This window comes from Dipodomys ordii, unplaced genomic scaffold, assembly GCF_000151885.1.
Source record: "Dipodomys ordii isolate 6190 unplaced genomic scaffold, Dord_2.0 Scaffold11, whole genome shotgun sequence".
In the NCBI taxonomy this organism is placed as follows: domain Eukaryota; kingdom Metazoa; phylum Chordata; class Mammalia; order Rodentia; family Heteromyidae; genus Dipodomys; species Dipodomys ordii.
The window spans coordinates 170838-192693 of NW_012267227.1; the positions used below are offsets into that span (position 1 = coordinate 170838).

A 21856-nucleotide genomic window follows, 5' to 3' on the forward strand; every position below is an offset into this window, starting at 1 on the left:
ATAATAAATTTAATGAAAGCCTCAAACTGTGTACACCTTTGCATCTATGTCTGTGAATGAGCTTTTTACTGATGATCTGTTTTAGGAATTTGAGGACACTATCATTAAACGTGGCATAGAATTATTTCATTCTAAAGAGAAAATAGTGAAACTGCATATCCTTTACTTAGCCAACTTATTTTCACCTAATACTTTCCTATATACTCCAAGGCTTTCTTTAACATAGAGCTATGTTCCAATGGAGATGCCACAGCTTAATTAATTTGTCCAAGGTCATACTATAAGTTGGTGGCAAAGACTGTTAAATTACTAGAATGCTGGGCTCTACAGATGTTTGGCAATGAAGAGCCCTGTGTGCAAAGCCGGAGCGACTTCCGGTATGGTGGGTGAACCACAGCTTACAACTCATTAAGTGCCATGTTCTCCTGAAAGCTTGTGAATAACATTTTTTTTTCTTTTCTTTGGGTAGGAAGAGACTCAAGTTGAGATTGCCATCAGGACTTCTCCTTAATAGTGACAACATTTCAAAAAGAGCAACTCATCTTCACCAGAGTCCACAGCTAAAAAGTAAATTTATTTTAATTTAAGGAGCTCAAACATAGTAACACAAAGAAATTAACCAAGACCTTCTCTATCATTCAGAAACTCCTGCCTTCCAACCCAGGTTAGTAGTAATAATACTTACTTTGCAAGATAGCATTGCAAAGAGATGTTTTGAATACAGTGGTTTTGTAAAATTCGAAACAGGCTTCTTATTATGGACACTTAATGGGGAGATGGCAACAGTAATTCACAAGTACAACACCTTAATATGGGCTCTTTAATTGCTTTATTTGTTTCACTGTTAAGAATGATTGCTTGCTGTAGCCTCACCAGGAAAGCTGAAAAGCATGATACATTGCAGTCTCAACCTGGGCAAACTGTACCTAAACTTACACTTTATTGCGGCTTAGTTCACAATCTTCACCTAATATAGGGTTATATCCCAATGCAGCAGGAGGATAAATCATCCTGGAATATTACTCCAGCAAACTTTAGCTGTGACTGGAGCATATGTGCTTTCGAGCCACTGAAGCAAAGGCCCATAAAATACACTAATTACTGGAAGTTATGGTCACTGAGTGATTGATAGCACTCTGCGAGGCAACTTCCTCATTTTCAAGCTCTTCTGACGGGCTCATCCGCCACATAGCAATTATTAATTCATGACCCACCCCTCAGGCACTAGTACCTTTACTTCTAATTCTCCTGCTACCAAACTACTGTTCCAGCTGGACACTGTCTTCCTTCATTCTGATGGCTGGGTAAGGATGATAAAAAGTAGATCTCAGGCTAAACGATATTGTTTTGAATCTTTAAACATTGCTTAGTCTTCTTAACCTTGCTGTCCTAAAACATATACTTGTGCTCCTCTCCCATAATGCTGTTTTGTTTCTAGTATTTTCACTTCTTTCCAGAGAGACAGAGACAGAGACCTAGAGAGGCAGAAACAGAGATGAGGTGTATGTGTGTGTGTGCGCGCGCACACACGCACGCATGCATGTGTATGTGTGTATGTGTATGTATGTGTCTGAGTTTATCTGCCTTTCTACATATTTGACCCAAACTCTAGCTGAACACAACCTCCAACTAGGAAACAGTAAACACAAGGCAGTTAATTGTTCAATTATTAAAAGAGAAATATTACATTAAAAAGATCCACTTTTGGGGCTTTGTAGACAGTAATTTTTCTATTCTGATTTTCATCAGCAACTCTACTCCAGTAAGGCTAACTAAAAATATAAGAGTATGTAACTAAATTCCTAAAAGTAATTTAAAGACAACTGAAAAGGTCTCTTTTGATGGCATTTGGTGCATTGGAAGAGATTCAGTGACAGACTTTGAATTAAGAAGAAGAAAGTTCAGTCATGAAGGATGAAAGTAAGACTATCACTTTTCTCTTAGAAAAATCAGTGTTCTTCAAATGTTTGCACAGCTCAAAATACAATACTGAGGGTGGTTTTCCTATCTGAAATCTGAGCTGATGCAACAGGTAAGTGGGTGGAACCCTACCTAATCTACCTATCCTCTCAGAATCCGGCTCACACTGTTCTTCCTGTTCTTCCCCCTTCTGGTGGGAGTCAGGGTCAGAAAACTCTAGCCACAGTTTTGTCAACAAGTTCATGCCAATCTCTGTCCATATTTCCCCCTGGGGCTTGTATCACCTACAGTTACAAAAAGGGAATAGAGTTAGCTAATTGTCATCAAATATATCCCATATACTTAATCATTAATCCTTTGTAACCTCATAAGAAACGACGTGCTTCTAAGATGCTTGGTAATGCTGACCAACATCCTCTGTCAGAGGCTTGAAATATGACAGATCTCTCTTAAAGGCCTGCCTATACAGGCCTTGATTGCTTAACTGGCTCTCTGGCATCGTGCACCTGTGGGCATTTGAGGAAACATCAGTGTTAAGGAGAAAACATCATTGTTGGGACCTAGTCTACTGAGCTCAACCTAATCTACAATTTTGTCTCTAAACATTTCAATGTATAGGGTGTCACAATGAGGTGTTACTTTCCCATTTCTCCCTTGTGCTGCTGCTCCAGCTGGAACCCTGTCCTCCAAACCTACCACATTAATCAGAACTTAGACAACACTACCTCCAGAAAATCTGCAGTGTATTGTTTTGAGAGATGAATCTAACACAATCTACTACTTGCAGATGTTCTTTTGTAATGTGATCTTATTACTTGATCACTAAGAATCTATGTTGTGATCAGCAAAATATGCCAGGTGTGATGCTGATGCTGCCATACAAAAAATTTAGTTTTTATCATCATGGGTTTGAACACAAGGCACCAGGAAGCCTACCTAAGCTAGGTATTAAGAGAGTATGAAGGAGTGAAGAGTAAAAGAAGAGAAGGAGTAAAAACTTGAGAAGAAAGAGACATAGTCTGGCCTCTCCTGGCCTCCTCACGGGTACCATGCTTGCAGGTGAAGGTGTTTTAGATCCTTGATTATTACCCTTAATTATATGTGTAATGGCAGGCCCTGCTAGAGCGCCTGACCCCACAGAACAACTTACTTTAAACCACTAATTTCAAGTTGTTTATTAAGCAATAGTGAAAAACTGAAAGGGTTTCTCTGACACTGACCTCAGCTCTCATTTTTGTCAGTCTAGTTCCATGTGGCTCCACTAAACTGACTAGTCAAGGAGCTCCCAAGGGCAGAATTTGAACTCTGACTGCCAATATAGAACAGCATGGAGAAATGTTTACTGATTGCATGGAATTTTCACTTACTTCCTATCATAGTAAACATATTTTGCAACTGGATTATTGTTTCCTTTGAAAAAAATTAACTAGGACTTCTGGTTTTTAAAAGATAATTTCAAAACCTATCAGGATAGTATAGGGTATAGGATAGGATAGTATAGGGTATAGTATAGGATAGTATAGTATAGGGTATAACCCAGTGAAAAGCAGTCTGACTAGTGAATACACAATACCCAGTCTTTCCTTTTGTCTAGTTGCCTGCTCATTTAGATCAACTCTTTGTCTCTCTTTATCAAACTACTTTATCTGCTTCCTTTATGTAACATAATAGAAGAAACAGACTTCAATCCATGAGTCAGGGTAGTTGTTGCTTGCTACCTGGTCTAGTCATTTAGCCTTTCTAGAAAAGCCCTTTGATTTCTTCAGATCTCAGTTTCCTTACTTGAAAAATGGGAAGCTTAACACTTACAAAGTGGAACCACCTTTGATGGCTCCAATTACTAGTTTTTCAGTAATTTCTCATTAGTGAGAAGCTTAAATGAGATAATAAATACCAAATGGCTTGGTGAAGTGTTGCATACAGGTACACTGTTAAGTTTTCACCCCTCTTGTTAGAATGACATTGAGCAGGAGCATGTCCAACAACTAAAAAGAGATAAAATAGCATCAAACTTCCTTGCTGAAGATCTCAATTCCAGTCCTCCTATTGACACTGTTAAGCTGCAGCCAGTACACATGGGTAGACCAGTTAAGAAGTTCTTTCCTAAATCACTGGCCTGGTGCCAGTGGCTCATACCTCTAGTCCTAACTACTCAGAAGGCTGAGATCTAAGGATCACGGTTCAAAGCCAGCCGGGGCAGAAAAGTCCGGGAGATTCTTATTTCCGATAAACCACTCAGAAAATCGCGAGTGGTGCTGTGGCTCAAGTGGTAAAGCACTAGCCTTGAGCTGAAGAGCAGAGGGACAGAGCCCAAGCCAAGAGTTCAAGCCCCATGACTAATAAAAAAAAATCATCGTACTCTATAAATCTTAATACCTGTAAAAGAATTTCCTAAATAAATGTGGAGAATGCTAAAGTAACTATTATCCTGTTCAGAAACAAAGTATAAAAGTATAAAATATGGTTTATAGGATCTTCAAAAAAGATTGTTAAAGTCAGCCCTAAGATCCTCAAATTAAGTACTGATAAAATTTTAGGAGCAATAGGTTTTACGACTGGATAGCTCTAAGTTAGCAGCAGCAGCTACCCAATGATTAGTCTCATAGAATTTTGACAGATGTCACTAGAAGACTGGTTTTCTCTTATCTTTTAGGTCACAAGAAAAAAAATGACTCTGTACCACTATTTCCTATCATCCTGTTGATTCTGATAACCTACAACTATCAGTCATCTATTAAAATAATGTGTGTTTCATAGAAGCAGGGCTTCTTTCCATTTTGTTCATAGAAAAGTTCATAGTGATGAACACAGGCCCTGCCATGTAGTAGATAGGCACTCAACACATATTTGCTGAGCAACTGAAAGACTCCATTTTGTCTCACCTCATATCTGTCTCTTCCAGGAATTTCTTTTAAGGTAGATGCAATAGTTGGCTCACATCTATAATCCTAGCTACTAAGGAGGCTGAGATCTGAGAACTGAAGTTTGAAGCCAGCCTGGACAGGAAAGTCCATGACTCTCTTATCTCCAATTAACCAGCAGAAAACTGGAAGTGGAGTTGTGGATGAATAGGTACAGTGCCAGCCTTGAGCAAAAAAGTTCAGGGACAGCTCCCACACTCTGAGTTCAAGCCCTCGTCTTAGCAAATATAAAAGACAAAAAATCTCAAGACAAGGGGCTGGGTTAGGTCCCTGAGCTTTTTTTGCTCAAGCCTAGTGCTCTACCACTTAAGCCACAGTACCACTTCTGGCTTTGAGTAGGTTATTGGAGATAAGAATCTCATAGCTTGGGGCTGGGAAGGTGGCTCAGTGGTAGAGCCCTTGCCTTGCATGCCTGAGGGCCTGGGTTCGATTCCTCAGCACCACATAAGCAAAAAGAAAAAAGCCAGAAGTGGCACTGTGGCTCAAGTGATAGAGCGCTAGCCTTGAGCTGAAGAGCTGAGGGACAACGCCCAGGCCCAGAGTTCAGGCCCCACGACCGGACCCCCCCCCCCAAAAAAAAATCTCAAGACAAGTGGCCCTTCAGTCCTCAGAGATAGAAGGGACATTTTTACTTCTAAAGGCAGATATATAAAGAGTACAGTGATCTACACACTAGAAAATTCTTTATATTGTACAGATTTAGTAGAATGCCCTGGAACTTTTGTTTTAATTTTGATTTTAGCATGGTCACAAAGAACCAATTTGTGCTTTTCCGCTGATAAGCTTTCAAACATCTAAAGATGTGTTGTCAGATGTCAGTTCTGTTTTCTCTTTTATTTCTTTATTCTCCATATCAATACTGTATTGGTTCAATGTTTAATGAATTGGAAATCTGGTGGATTTGTATATACACATACATGATGTGGTCATATGCTGTGGAAAAACTTTGAAATCAGTCTGAAATCCATCAAAATAATAAAATGCTCAGCGGGGACTGCTAGCACCTGCTCCACGTTGTTCTGTCAATCTCATGGCTGTTTCTCGTAGCTCTGAGCACAAAGCAAGCTCAAGGATGCTGCATTCACTTTGTCTGCCATGTTCATTCACAATAATCCCTGACAACCTTGGAAAATGCACATTTAGGCATGGTAATCTGAGACAGCTGGATCCCTTCACAAACCTTGCAAGGGACTGAACCAGCCGATTCATCATTTGCCAAAGGGTGATTTTAGCAGCTCCTTCTTGAATTCACACAAAATATTAGGCAAAGAAAAACAAAAAAGGACAATGTAAAAAAATTAAGTTAAGAGAGATTTACAGAAAGGGGAGCAAAAGCAGGTGAGTGGGTGAAATAAACGGCTCCAGGTCCTTTCCTCCACACTCTTCAGTAGAAGGGAGTGGGGGGAAGACCAGGATGGGGCTCTAGGACCATAACTGTTCCATGACCATTCTTGCACAATCTTCCTCTGAAATGTCCTTTGTCTTTGGACTTGTTCCTTCTTATTCCTTTTAGTAGTTTTCAGCAGAGACTTCTGATCAACAGGTAATATGATACAGTTCATTGGTTAGAGTAGTACACTGAACACATTATAAAAGCTATTTCCACTCACATTCTTAAAAAAAAAGATTTTTTAAAAAGAACGGGAGAAAATATCAGTATCAGAGTGAACATCAAATTCTATGCCTTTAATGGTCTAGAAAAGCTGGTAGCAGCTGTTTCCTTATAGGACATCCAGCACCATCTATCACCCTTCAGACCAAAATCACCAAGGGGCTAAAACAGGAAACAAAGTCACAGCTGGAGACCCACTAGAGACAGCTGTCTCTGCCCCCCTCCTTTTTTTGGTAGTGGATAGTATGGATTCTTTTGTATACTAATAGGTGGGAACCAATATTTGCCAAGCATGTGATACTTTTGGATATTATTTCAAAAGAGGCTTTAAAAAAATTGTTACATAGTACAGGATGGCCTCAAAGTCTCAATCTTCCTGCCTCAGCCTCTTTACTGAATACTGAGATCACTGGTATGTGCCACTCTGCCAAGGAACTTTTGGAAGTAGGCTCCCAAAAGTAACTTTATGAGGAAGTTATTGTTAAGTGAAGGTGTTTATAAATGGAAGTGTTTACTTTCATTTCTTCTGCTTTTCTCTTCACCTTGTAGACTCAGCATGAAGGGAACAATCATTTTATTTACCAATGTGCCACCAGCAGTTTAAGCAGTGTCTGTTAAAAGGAATAAATCTAGTTCAAACCAACTACTAGTGTTTGAATACTTCTCCCCCAAACTCATGTTGAAACAACTGCCTTTGTAAAAGTACACAAAGTACATCATCTCAGAAATAGTTAAGTTTTTTGTAAAAGTGAGTTGGGTCTGATTTCCTCTTCTATCTCATATATGCTTACTTGCCCCATGTATGGCACAGCAAAAAGGCCTTTCAACCTGGACTTTGCAGCTTCTAAAACCAAGAACTGAACAGACTTCTGCTCTCTGTAATTTACCCAAGGTGGTATAGGATGGTACAGAAATATGGAATGGGCTGAGAGGCTGCTGCTTAGAACAGCAGGAATCAGTCAGGATCATCCACATTATAGCCCTGGGGCCAGTATGTAAATTCAGTGCTGATTAATCCAAAATCTGAGCTCTTTAACAATCCTAGAACTAAGATGACAGCCTTGACTCTAAAAATGGCTTCAGAAAGAAAATGATAAACTCTCGATCTAATGTTTATAGAACTTTCTGTCAAGGGTGTTGGGCTGGGTGATTCCCTCTTTTTTTTTTTTTTTTTGGTGCTGATAGAAGGGCTTGATCTCAGGCCAGGACACTCCCCTTTAGCTTTTTTGCTCAAATCTGGCACTCTACTATTTATGTCACAGCTTCACTTCTAGCTTCTTGCTCATTATTATAGGACATAAGTCTCTCAGACTTTCTTGTGCGGGCAGACCTTGAACTGAAATCTTCAGAACTCAGCCTTTTGAGTAGCTAGGATTGTAAATATGAGCCACCTGTGCTTGACTTTCATAACACTCAAAAAGTACATTTATGCCAGGCGCCGGTGGCTCAGGCTTGTAATTCTAGCTACTCAGGAGGTTGAGATCTGAGGATCATGGTTCAAAGCCAGCCCGGGCAGGAAAGTCCATGAAACCTTATCTCCAATAAACCACCAGAAAACTGAAGTGGCACTGCGGCTCAAGTAATAGAGAGATTGCTTGAGCTGATGAGCTGAGGGACAGCGCCCAGGCCCAGAGTTCAAGTCCCACAACCGACAAAAAAAAAAAAAGTACGTTTATTTTCATTTACATAATTCAACGTAAGTTTTATGTAGTGGTATGTGAAGGTGGAACATCATATTTCATTTTTTTTTAGTACGATGAGTCTCTCCTGGCATCCACTGAACCATAAGTATAAAGGCAAAGGTAAAAAATGAGATGTGTTAATAGCATTCACATTGCTATAAGATAAGGAAGTTATATCACCTTATACTTTTTATGCTAAATTCTCCTTGTGAAAAATTTTATCCCAGAAAAAAAATTTTTGGAGGGGGGGCAAGAATATTGTCAAATTTTATTTAGAAAAAAGATTAGGGTTTCTGACTTGTTGGTTTTTTTTTTCTTCCTATGGTTGTTGTTGATCTTACTTTAATTTTTATTCATGTATACTAAAACCAAAAGGAGGGAAATCTCAAACAATATATAAACATTTCTCCTACATTATAATATAATGTTAAAATACTTTCTTTGATGATTTCCTCTTCCATGTTTTCTCTGTTTTTTCTTCCTGGAACTTTTAGACTTTATGTTAGACTTTATGTTAGACTTTATGACTGGTTCTCTAATTCTTCTTTCTCCATTTTCTGCTGTGGTCTAAGTTCTTTATTTATAGCATCCTATTCATATCTCCTGAGTGGAGTTTTTTTCTTTTACCCCTCTAAGGATATCATTAGTAGTGCATTTGAACTTTTTCCTCCTGTACAATTTTTTTATTTTAGGCCTTAGTTTTTACTCTAAAGGCTTTCCCCAAACGTCTCACTGAGAAGGAACACACTAGAATATGGGTGGAACATGCAGACCAAGGGCCTTCTGGGAACATGATATAGCTGGGTTGTCAGGTTGAGAAGCTTCCAATTGCTCAGATTTCCCTAGAGAAAGTCTCTACCAGCTTCCTGTCTGAAAGGTGGCCTTGACTATCAGTGTCCTGAGAGTAGTGTGGGGGATGATCTCATCAGTCTTGTGTTAAATTTTTTTTGGGGGGGAAAGGGGCTGGTGCACTGATATACCTTTCATGAATTAGAAGGAAAGAGTGTGGGTCAAAAGGCTTCACCGATTCTCACAGACTTTGAAATAGTCTTTTGGCCTACTCTGCACTCCTAGCTTCTAATGACTGGTATCACCAGGTCTTGAGCATTTGGGGTGTTCCACAGTCTGGCTGCTTCTTGCTTTCTTCACTCCTGGCTTAGGGGTCAGCAGTTTTAGCTGTGCAAAATTCTTATTGTTGTTCATCTTTCTCAGATCTAAAATCTGGTGGTGATTTGTCTCTCTTTTCTCATTTGTCTTTATGGTATGATGACTTTTATGATTATTTTTAGTAGTTTGAGGTGAGAGTAGAAGCTATAGCTTGCATTCTACTCATCATCTTTAAGCAATGTAGTAGTCTTTTTGACCCAAATGTGAAAACTTTGAAAGCTAATTACTCCTAAAGAGAGGGGGTAATGGCTTAAATTTCTCATTGTGATCTATGTCAAAAGCTCTGAAGTAATGCATCCAGCTGACAATAATGAAACTGAGGTCCATGGCCAAGGTTCTACAACTCATACTGACTCAGGTAGAATTTGAATCTGGCTCTGTGACTTTAATTAGCAGAAACCTCTTCTTAACATACAAAATACTTGTGATCTATTCAGCAATTATGAATAGGTACTTAGTTAAAAGGCTCCATCAAAATTTCAACTATGATCTCTATGATCAGAACCTGCTTCAAACCATTATGAAAATAGAGAAGCACTAACTGAAAAGATTTCTCTAATATATTCAGTTAATAAGATTGTGCAAGGTAACATAGGAGACCATGAAAGAATCTGATTTGAATCCTGTATGAATGACTATCTATGAAGTAGAGTATATGCAGATTTAGATGAACACCAAAAGAGAAAGATAATAAATGCTTTCAGAAGAGAAAAGTGTTGGCATTGTGAGAGAGGAGTATTTAAATTGTATCTTGAGGAGAAGAAGAAAAATAATGTTCCACACAGAAAGTACAGCACAGAATTTTACACACTGATTTTTAACTTGCTAAAGGTTAATTCTAAAACTCAAAGAAGGTCTACAGATACAGCTGAGTGGCAAAGCATTTGCCTAGTACATGAGAGGGCATGGGTTCTATCCTTAGCACTACAAAAAGGAAAAAAAGGTTAAAAAAACCCATTCAATTCAAGAAAAACTCTTCTTGTCAAATCAGAACCCATAAAATCTTTAGAAGATGGTGTTACTTTGATGACAATGACCTTGTATGACTCCCTGACTATGTTCACCTATCCTGAGACATTTTTCTAAGCTATGGTCCTTGCTTTCATCATTTAACACATCATTCAAACCACTTCAATAAAACAGTGATCACGCTGAAGAGAGGCCTCACAGGACTAGATGACACACCAATTAACCAAGCACATCAAGCCAGATTGCTCCGTCCCTCTGACTCAGGAGACTGGTGGAGAGAGGCAGCAAACAAAGACAAAAAGAGTGAGAAGCCAAGTGAAAAGAGCAAATGTGTGTGCTGAAGATGGGCTTTCAGTCTGACTCCTGCAAAAGTCTGACAGGCGCTTCCTCACCACTAATATTATATGGGTTAGAATAACCAACCAGACAGAATCACTAACCAAGGCATGAATTGCAGAGCACACTCGGTGAGAACACGAACAGTACAGGCCTGGTACCTTTTTAAAGAGACTTTTAAAGAGACATGGTTTCACTATGTAGTCCAAACTAGTCTTGACCTCAAGATCATCCTGTCTCCACCTCATGAGAACTGGGACTGCAAATGTGTACCTGGCCCCAGTGCCTTAGAAATGTGATGCAGTATGCTGCTGGGTAGTGCAACTGCAGGGGTAGAGCAGGGTGTGCACTAGCTTGTTTTTTTTGACTCAAAAAGTCATACTGAAATCCAGCTTTTATATATATGATACTTTATTTCCTACCTTCCTATGCTGTGGTTCAAATAACATGTGATTACGAAGAGAGTAGGACTTAAGCCATTCTATGAAGAGAAGAGGTATGCACTGGATGGCTTATAAAATCAGGAAATTGTGTCCTAAAGTGTTTTAGGCATCTCTTACTACTCCTAGGAACTACCAAAAAAAAAAAAACCCTCAATTTGGTAAAATACAAAGCCCTTATTATGTATCCAAACTACCTGGGTAAATCCAAAAAACCAACCCAGTCAAATGAATCACTGAGAACTTTCTAGAAGAGGTGAACAAATATTGTGTCCAGATGGACCTACTTTGGGAATTTTATAGCCTTGCTAATGGGCCAGACTCCCCTAGTCCCCAACTCTTTGTTCTGTTTGCCATTTCATACTGATTCGTGTGATGATGTTTTAAGGAAGAACTGCAATTGCTCAAGCGTCTTCCTCCCTATTACAAAGTGAGCCCACACAAACCCACACATGTGACCCACCTTAACTAATCCACAGGAGGAGAACAACAAAACATTTAAAGACCTGGGGTAAACAAAGAAACACAAGCCTGTATGGTTTCCCTCATTTGTAATAACTAGAATGTGACTAGATTATTCTTAGTAGAGGATCACAATGGCTCAATAGTTATGTGCATATGACCATATAAACTGATGGTTATTGAAATGAACTTCAAGAAATGGAAATAAGAGGTTTTTAAAATTGTACTGTTTGCAGTTATTTCTTTTTTTCCTCTTTGGTTTATTCCCTGTTGTCACTGTTTTTTGATTTCTGTACACTTTGTCTTATACATAAGTTTATCTGATTTGGGGAAGAGAAGAGAAATCACAAAATTGGTAAGACAAAGTTGAACCAATTCAACAGATACTCACTAGACACTATGCTGGAAATGAACTTTACAATTTGGGGGAAGGGGAGTTTGGGGGGAAAAGTGGGAGAAAATGAGGGAGGGAATAACACTGTTCAAAAAGAAATGTACTGGGCTGGGAAGGTGGCTCAGTGGTTAAAGCGCTTGCCTTGCATGCCTGAGGCCCTGGGTTCGATTCCTCAGCACCACATAAGCAAAAACAAAAAAAAAAGCCAGAAGTGGCGCTGTGGCTCAAGTGGTAGAGCGCTCGCCTTGAGCTGAAGAGCTGAGGGACAGCGCCCAGGCCCAGAGTTCAGGCCCCATGACCGGACCCAAAAAAAAAAAAAAAAAGAAATGTACTCATTACTTTGTTTATGAAAATGGAACCCCTCTGTATATCACCTTTACAATAAAATTTAAATTAAAAAAAATCTGGGTGAAAACCTTAAATGCACAACTAGATACATGAGCTACATCCTTGCCACCTGGTAAACTGCCCTCCATATTCCATGCAGGTTGAATAATATAATTTGTTCCTTTCTTAATGATAATTTCCATCTTTAGGTTATTTTTGCCAACTCCAAATTCTTCATACAGCCAACAAAATCTTGGAGGAGGCCTAGTTTATTCCATGAGCTGAGGGACATTGAACTGAGAGATGGGGACAGCTCAGGCCCTGGAAAAAAGTGTGAGGTACTAAAGGTTCTTTGTTTATGGCACAAATGTCCCCATCTGTGAGTTTGTAAAAGATCAATACAGTTTAGTGACATGTAGTGTCATGTTTTATGAAGGTGTAGTAAGAGGCTTGTTTTGGTTCTCTATGGGGATTGTGATATAGCACATTAACACGGGATCGAGAAACAGAAACAAGGCACAGCCAAGGGTGAACCCCATTATTTTGAGGATATAAAACAATAAAGACAACCTCAGAGAGGAAAACTTATGGAATTGAAGAAAAACAGCCAGGAAAGGAAGAGAGGATAGAAAACTCTGTTATCGAATTTGTCTCTATTTGGTTCTTAGGCATTTTGAGGAAATTGCTTTGCTCATTTTCTTACATTTTTATTCATTAAAAAAGTCATGGGGAGCTGGGAAGGTGGCTCAGTGGTAAAGCGCTTGCCTTGCATACATGAGGCCCTGGCTTCTATTCCTCAGCACCACATAAGCAAAAAGAAAAAAGCCAGAAGTGGTGCTATGGCTCAAGTGGTAGAGCGCTAGCCTTGAGCTGAAGAGCTGAAGGACAGCGCCCAGGCCCAGATTTCAGGCCCCCACATCCAGACCCCCCCAAAAAAATTATGGATAGTTAGGGGCCAGCGGCTCATACTTGTAGTCTTAGCTACTTAGGAGGCTGAGATCTGAGGATCGCAGTTCAAGCCAGCCTAGGCAGGAAAACTCTGTAAGACTCTTATCTCCAATTAACCACCAGAAAACCAGAAGTGGTGCTGTGGCTCAAGTGGCAGAGTGTTTGCCTTGAGCTGAAGAGCTCAGGGACAGTGCCCAGGCCCAATCCCAGTCAATATCAACTCCTTTGTGAACAATCCCCTCAAACTGCCCTCCCTCAAAGTCCTCCCACCTCCCCCCACCCCCTGCTCCTGTCCCACAACTCAAAGTCCTCTGGACTTAGGTGTCTTTCTTCAAAACCAGAGGTGGGTTCTTCTCAGCCTCTATGCTCATTATCCACAGCCTACCTACAAATCATTTAGGTGAAAATTACTGAAAGAAAGCTTTTACCCATCAGAAGACATCTTGTTTTAGGAGTGAGACTACAGAAGAGAAACAATTCTTTGGAAGTATTGACTATGTTTCATAAGCAATTTGTTGATTTTAAAAAGGTTTTGCAAATTGGAAAAAAAAGAAAAGAAAAAAAAGTTTTCGCAAATTGGGTGCTGGTGGCTCATGTTTATAATCCTAGCTACAGGAGGATAAGATTTGGAGGACTGTGGCTGAAGCCAGCCTAGGACAGAAAAGTCCATAAGACTCCATCTTCAATTAATCAGCAAAAAATTAGTCTGGAGTCATGGCTCAAATGCTAGAGCACCAGCCAAGCAAACATGTCAAGCAAGTGTTATGCTCTGAGTTCAAACCCCAGTACTGGAGGAGAAAAAAAAACTATAAAAATAAGAAAATGATTGTAATTCACACTTTTCTGTTTCTACAGTGATTTTATTATTATTTATTTTTGTCAGTCGTGGGGCCTAAACTCTGGGCCTGGGCACTGTCCTTCAGCTCTTCAGCTCAGGCTAGTGTTCTACCACTTGAGCCACAGCACCACTTCCAGCTTTTTCTGCTTATGTGGTGCTGAGGAATTGAACCCAAGGCCTCACGCATGCAAGGCAAGCACTCTACCACTGAGCAACCTTCCTCTACAGTGTTGGATTTGCCACACCTATGCCAAGTAAATTATGGTTAAAAACAGAGAAGAATCTTGGCCTTCAAGTTATCTCTTTTGGGCTAAGTCTCAATTCCTTTGTGTAATGATATCTTCTTATCTACCTCAAGAAACAAAGAACCTTGGAGTTCTCTTGTAATCTTCATTACTGAACCACTCACAAAGACTCATCTATGAATTCAAACCCTTCTTCTCCCCTTCTCTGTCATGTGTTTTTCTTTACCTCAGACTCCAAATGAATTGTCCCAAATAAATGAAGAACCCAAAACCATATTAAGGGTCTTACTCTATTCTCTAATGACTTACTAGGCTGCTATTTAGGTTGGCCCATGTTGTTACCTGCTCGACAGAGGGTCATAAATTCCTAAAGGGCAGAGACTCCAATCCTATGTTTCCTTTTTTTGTTTTTTGGTGTAGCCTTGGCACTGTTCCTGAGCTACACTTGAGCCATAGCTCCACTTCTAGTTTTGGGGGTGGGGTGGGGTGGATGGTTAATTGGAAATAAAAGTCTCATGGACTTTAACAGCCTCAGCTGGCTTAAAACAGCAATCCTAAGATCTCAGTCTCCTGAGCAGCCTGGATCACAAGTGTGAGCCACTGACAACCTCTCTCATGCTTCATTTTGAAGGCATTTAGCTAAGCATCCTGAACAAAGAAGAGCTCAACACGCATTTTTGATGATCATGATCTTATTCCACTTTCCATCCTGGAACAGCATCTTCTCCTGCTGTATTACCTCTCCTTACCATTCATTTGGAAACACAGGAAGAATCAAAAGACTAATCCTTCCTAGTTCCCCACTCCCAACAACCATGTGGTCATCTCCTGTTGCCCATTTTGCCACATGGGTTACCTTACTCATTCTGTCACTTAGTTGTCCTGCATATAAAGTTGACAGTTTTTACAGTTTCCTATACTCTATCCTTATCAATCTTAGAAATTCAATGCGCCTTTTCTTCAGTGTTCCCGAGAGTATTAAATGGACACCAGCGAAGTCACAAACACACCACTAGCAATTTCCCTCCCTATAACATAGAAAAATTTCTTTTTATTACTCATTATATCCTGGGCACCTGACAAGATAGTTAGATGTGTATATCAATATGTAATATAAATAAATATTAATGTGTTATGTTTATTGAGCATCTATCAATCTTCCTATCTGACCACCTCACTTCTATGCTTGTTCCTCTACAGTTATTTTCCACAGAACAATCGATGACCCTTTGAAAATTGAAGTCAGAGCATTTATTCTCAGAGTAAGTGTCTCAAATTCTGAGCATGGCCTACATTGGCTCTGGTCCTGTCTACATCTCTGAATTTATTTCTTCCTGTTAATTCCACTCCAGTCAGACAGGTCTCTCTGTTTTCCTTGCATATACAAAGTAACTGTTGTTGCCAGGTGGCTTCCCCCACAATATTCCTGTCTCTGCATTTCCAATGGAATTTTATCAGAGGACTGACCACTTTTGTTTTCTCCACTGGATTTATTGTTACCTGACAAACCTCATATTTGGTTTTAGCTTTGTTTTCTGTTGTTGTCCTCATGCTCCACACCTCACCAAACTGGTCCATGTAGTAGGCCTAGCAAGGGCTCAAAAAGGAGGAGGGATGACTGGGAGCCATTCACATGGGCTCTAAATCTGAAGTGTTGGGCTCTAAATGTAAGGTGTAGCCATCATGCTCTCTGACAGTACTGCTCTGCCTCCATGTTTTATGTCAAGTGATGGTATACCCTTGTTTCTACAGCTCTACTGCTGTTGCATGAAGCTAAGGAAAGAGAATAGTAGAAAGAGTCAGAGCAGAATCATTAGAGTATTAGCCTGAAAAGAGGCTCAGAGACAATCATTTTACAGATGAATGAACTGAGGCCCAGGGGGGAGTAGGGCCACCCAGGAAACTAGCAGCAAACTGAAACTGCAATCCAGGCCTTTCACTCCCAACCTGGGATTTTTGTATCTGTACCACGTAGTTTCTCCACAGTTCTACACCATATCTGCTCATTTATAAAATACAATCAATGACAATGATCTAAAATATGCAAAAGAAAATTATATAGAAGCAAGGGGTGAAACCCCACAAAAGTACCAGTTTCCTCATAAACAAGGTAATAGCCAGGCTGGGCTCACAACTGTAATCCTAGCTACTCAAAAGGCTGAGACCCTATCTCCAATTAACTAGAAAAAATACCAGATTGAAGTCATGGCTCAAGTGGCTGAGCACCATCTGTTAGCAAGCAAGCTAGGCAAGAGTATGAGCCCATAAGTTTAAGCCCTGGAATTGGAAACAAAACAGGCCAATAGATTCGGCTTCAGATTCACTTTTCCTATCTGTCCATCATTATGACTAATCTCTCAGTGGATACACACATACTGTATTTCTTAGATCCCTTGCATAATTAAGCAGGAGAATATGATTTAACAAACACTGAGCAGTTTTCTTCCTTCCTTTCTTTTTTTTTAATACCATTCAGGTTAACTGAGTTTGAAGACATTTGCTTACAAACACAATGACATTCAAGCATTACAAAAATTACAGAAAAGATGCCTGGCCAAAGAAAGGTGACAAAATTGTGATTGTAATTCAATCTCCAATCCTATTTAGAGTCTTTTCTGCTTCTTTTCTTCCTTGTTAGAGAGCATATTTAAGAGTCCCTCCCATTTTTTAAAAAAATATTTCTTTAAACAGCTATACAAGAAGGGTTCAATTTAACATGCCCATTTATGTCCTTTCTATTTTGTAAAACCTCTTTTTTTTTTTTTTTTGGTCGGTTGTGGGGCTTGAACTCTGGGCTTGGGCACTATCCCTCAGCTCTTCAGCTAAAGGCGAGCGCTCTAGTGCTTGAGCCACAGTGCCACTTCCGGTTTTCCAGTGGTTTATTGGAGATAAGAGTCTCACTGACTTTCCTTGCCCGGGCTGGCTTTGAACCATGATCCTCAGATCTCAGCCTCCTGAGTAGCTAGGATTACAGGTGTGAGCCACTGGCACCCATCCTGTAAAACCTCTTTTTTTCGGTCTGTATCAGTATAACTGAGCTACAATTCTGACAGTGCTGGTGAGTACCTAAGTTCTGTACTACTGTAATTAAAGATGACCCATGTGTCTTTTTCCAGACATTTTTTTTTTGGGGGGGGAGGGAGGGAGGCAAAACTGAGGTTTGGTCTCAGAAACTTATGCTGGGTAGGCAGGTGTTTTACCAATGAACCCCACATCTAGCCCTTTTTGGCACTGACTATATCTAAGATACAGTCTGCTTTTTGGCTGGCCATGTACCTGGGCCACAATTTACCTATTTTATGCTTCCCATCATGATGGGATGACAGCCACATGCCATCAGGTCAAGCTTCTTACACTGAAATGGCGTCTCATAGACTTTTCTCTCCAGGCTGGCCTAGAACCTTGATCCTCACAATTTGAGTCTTTCAAGTATCTGAGATGACACCATACTCAAATGTTGGTTGAGAAGGGGGTCTCACATGTATGCCTAGGATAGCCTTGGATGATGATCATCCTTATCTCAGCCTCTTAATTAGCTAGGATTATAGGCATGAGCCACCAGTATGTGGCTTAGGCATTTTTATTGGAATATATTAAATTTACAAAATAATTCATTTTAATTGAATTAATTAGATTAGAGCTCCTACTAATTATAAGACTTCAAATATATTACCTGTATGTCACATTTATTGAAGATGTTAATCTCTGACCTTACATATAAGAACTCAGATAGACATTTGCACAAAATAATATACCTTTAAATATAAAGAAGTATATGAATAATATGCAATTCAGAAATAGAAATACTTTGGCTTTAAATAATTTCCAGAAATAGCTATTCCCTTTATTAATACGTTGATTATATGATGAATTGTTATATTAAAGGCCAACAAGCAATGAGTATAAATAAAATTTCATACATGCATCATAAAAAAGACATATGACAGTATTTCCTACCTTTGTAAATAGTGAATGATGCTTCATATGCATTCATCCACTAATGGTATCTTTACATTTTTAAAGACTGTCAAGCTTACCTAAAATAGCCCTATTGCAAAAAAACTGGTTTTGTTATCATTCCCAGACACGTATACAAGGTACTTTAATCACAGTTATTCCCCCTCATAAGCAGTTATACCCTCCAGTTATGTTTATAATATGTCATTTGGTCATTTTATAAAAAACCTACTATAGAGTTCTAGTGGGGGTGCACTTAGCATTCTAAGATAAAGTCCATTCTAAATACAGCATGAAGAGTAAAGATAAAATTACACTACATAACCATCCCACCCCACCCTTACATTTTATATACATGTGCTATGACCATATTAGAATGAGGTGACTTTTTTCTTTTTTATACATTCAAATGAGTAGGGAGCATATCTCTGAGAATTACATATGCATTCCAACAAAGCAGCTATCACATATCATTTTTCGGGAAACCTTTTGGAACACAGGTTCTCCAGATAGTATGAAAAATGATCACTCAGGGAAAATATCTGGCATACAGATTATCAGAGATTTGGATTTAATTGGTCTTGGATTGGGCTGTATCCATAAACAGGTGATCTGTGAGAAATAGTGTTTTAGAATAATTCAGACACAGTCCATAAGCCACATGAAGACATAAAAGTAAGTAATGATTAGAGTCAAAATCTACAGAAATATATGTATGTATATATATATATATATTTATATAGCACTGAAGGTATATTCTTTCAAAATCTCTATTAGTCCTATGGGACATTTATTTAGTACAGATATACACAATAAGTGTCTATTTGCAAACAACTGCAACTTACCTCCATGAAAGAGATCCCTAAGCTCCAGACATCAGAATGGATTCCATACTGCTCCCCTGAAATTCTTTCAGGCTGTAAGAAAACAGAAGGAAGTTTGTGCATTGGAACCGTAACACCAAACATGAACTTGGTTAAGGTGAGGGAACAACATTTTCATAGCATTTTAAGGATGGCAGAACAATTCCACATTATGTGTATGTATTATGTAGATAATATATAAACTTTATATATAAAATAAACATAAAATATATGCATCCTCTGCATGCTTCCTTGTGAAGAAGACTACTATCTCTATTTCACAGATGAGGAAAAAAAGGCTCATATGTATTGAATCAATTTGGGCAAGGAATGATCTGAGAATTGACCCTGGGTCTTCTCCCTCCAAATTTAGTAGTCTTAATTGAGGAGTGACAAAGCACAAAAAAGTATACACTTTAATTAGTTTTGGAGAGACAGGACTTGAAGACTAAGGCTTAATTTGTTTTATTTTTATTGTATATACTGGTATTGGGGTTTGAATTCAGGGCCTTAGCTTTTTCTAATCAGTTTTAGGGCTCTACCACTTGAGTCATACCTCCACTTCTGGCTTTTCTGCTGGTTAAGAGGATGTAAGAGTCTCTCAGACTTTTCTGCCTGGGTTGGCTTCAAACTGTAGTCTTCAGATCTCATTCTACTATCAGGGCATCCTCTGATAAGGATCAAGAAACACTTTGAAAAGTCCAGTTGGGATGTTTGATCAAATTGTGCAGCAAACATGGAAAAGTCTGCTATATGCATACTCTACTTCAACAGGAATTATTTTATTCGGGGCAAGTGCTGCATTAGGACACCCACAGAACTGTCTGAAGTGAACGCATGAACAGATGAGTAAGAGAAAGTGAGAAACTGTTCCACAAAGGTGGAATAATTGCTCAGGGTTACAAAGCTATACATGGCAGGGCTGGATCCTAACCATATCCCCTATTTCATTCTGTCTTGTTCAACAGGTACCAGGATGCATACCTATGGAACCAGCTAGCCAGTTATGAGAATAATACCAACATCACCAATATCATCTATACCATTATTAACGAATTTCTATGTGTCAGACACTGCTTTAAAAGGTCCTTATCTCATATCTGATTCACAAGCATCCATTAGGTCCATATTATTGTCACTCCCATTTTTAACATGAAGAAAACAAGTTAAAGAGGGTTAGTTTATAGTACTACCCACTGTGAAATGCTGCATCCATAGGAAGGATACTAAGCTATCATTTAATGACCATTAGTGCCAGACACAGGGCTGAGTGCTTTGCATCCTCTCCAAGTCCCACCAATCTCACATGGTAGATGTGACTGCCTTCACATTACTGAGGTAAAAACTGAAGCCCAAGTAAGTGATCTGTCCAAGGCTGGAGCTATGGTTAATATTACTGAGCAAAGCCCAGGTTCAAGCCCAGTTACATCTAATTGCAAAACTGGAGTTCTTTCTGATGTGTCAGACTGTCCCTGCAAGTACAAGTCAGAACCAAGTACTAGTCTTGAACTGAAAATGTAGGCTTTGGGTCAGCCATCAGAGAACTGCCTGAGGTGCTCACTCTAAATAAACCACCTGAATCACAATCTCTGGGGTGGGTTTAGGGACCTTCATTGGGGAAAATAATTTATGTTGGTGGTTCTTTGCTACACAGCTCCACTCACTAGAAGTTGCCCCATCCCCTACTGCAGCAATGACCCTCTAGGTCTCCTGCCTTCTTCACTGCTTAGTGTCAGTGTTAAGCACCTTTGTTTCCTCTGCTCCTCAGACAGAATTAAAGGTACTTCACAAAAACTCTGTGCTTTTTGCTCTGTCTTGTAACTGTCTCTTTTCTGTTTCCCCATGAGGTAGAGTGTCTTGCTGAGCTCATACCCAACGCTATGGAGGACACATGGCAGTGAGCAGCTGACCAAAAGATGTTGTACATGCTTACTGCACACACAGTTTAAACACAAACTTAAGGCTGGGAAGGTGGCTCAGTGGTAGAGTGCTTGTCTTGCATGCATGAGGCCCTGGGTTCGATTCCTAAGCACCACCTAGCAGAAAAAGCCAAAAGTGGTGCTGTGGCTTAAGTGGTAAGAGTGCTAGCCTTGATCTGGAGAGCTGAGGGACAGTGCCCAGGCCCAGAGTTCATACCCCATAATCACCACCACTACCACCAACAAAAAACCCCCACAAACTTAAGTTTGCAGAGTCTTCTAAAATAACTTCCCCAAATATTACTGGCACTTGGGTGTATATAAACTTATGGGAAAGTTGTAAATCCTAAAACCCTCTCAATTCTACCTTTTTAAAAATCATTTTCTTTTATCTTATTGTAGAGATGTACAGAGGGGTTACAGATACATGAGTAAAGCAATGAGTACATTACCTGTCGGTTATTGTTACCTCTTTCCTTCCTTGTTGTTGTCCCACTATCCCTTCCCTCCTCTACCTCCCCCACTCATCCCCTCTTCTCAAACTGACCCCCTTCCCCAAAGTGGTAAAGTTCATTTCCAATATACTGTCCCGTGGGTATCCTTGTTGCATTGGGTCATTCTGTGTCCTTGTTCAGCGTTTCGTTATTCCCCTTCCCCTCCATAGATTAGACATACGTATATACAAGATGCAGGATATCAAAATCAAGTACAGTGACAACAGGGGATATGCCATACAAACAACAACAACAAAAATAAAATCACATGGTACATTTAAAATAATAACAATAAAGATAGACCTCTTTTGTCCATATTTTGGGATTCATTTCACTTAGCACCATCTTTTTTTTTTTTTTTT

General features: G+C 39.5%; 1 protein-coding gene across 1 annotated transcript in view; it reads right to left on the reverse strand.

Annotated features, from left to right (window-relative positions):
- The window catches only part of Map2k5 (mitogen-activated protein kinase kinase 5), a 264967-nt gene that overhangs the window by 91358 nt on the left and 151753 nt on the right, over positions 1–21856 (reverse strand). The window contains exon 16 of the mRNA XM_013009900.1: positions 19064–19135. Coding sequence (XP_012865354.1) covers positions 19064–19135 — 72 coding nt within the window. The remainder of the gene's footprint in view (positions 1–19063; positions 19136–21856) is intronic.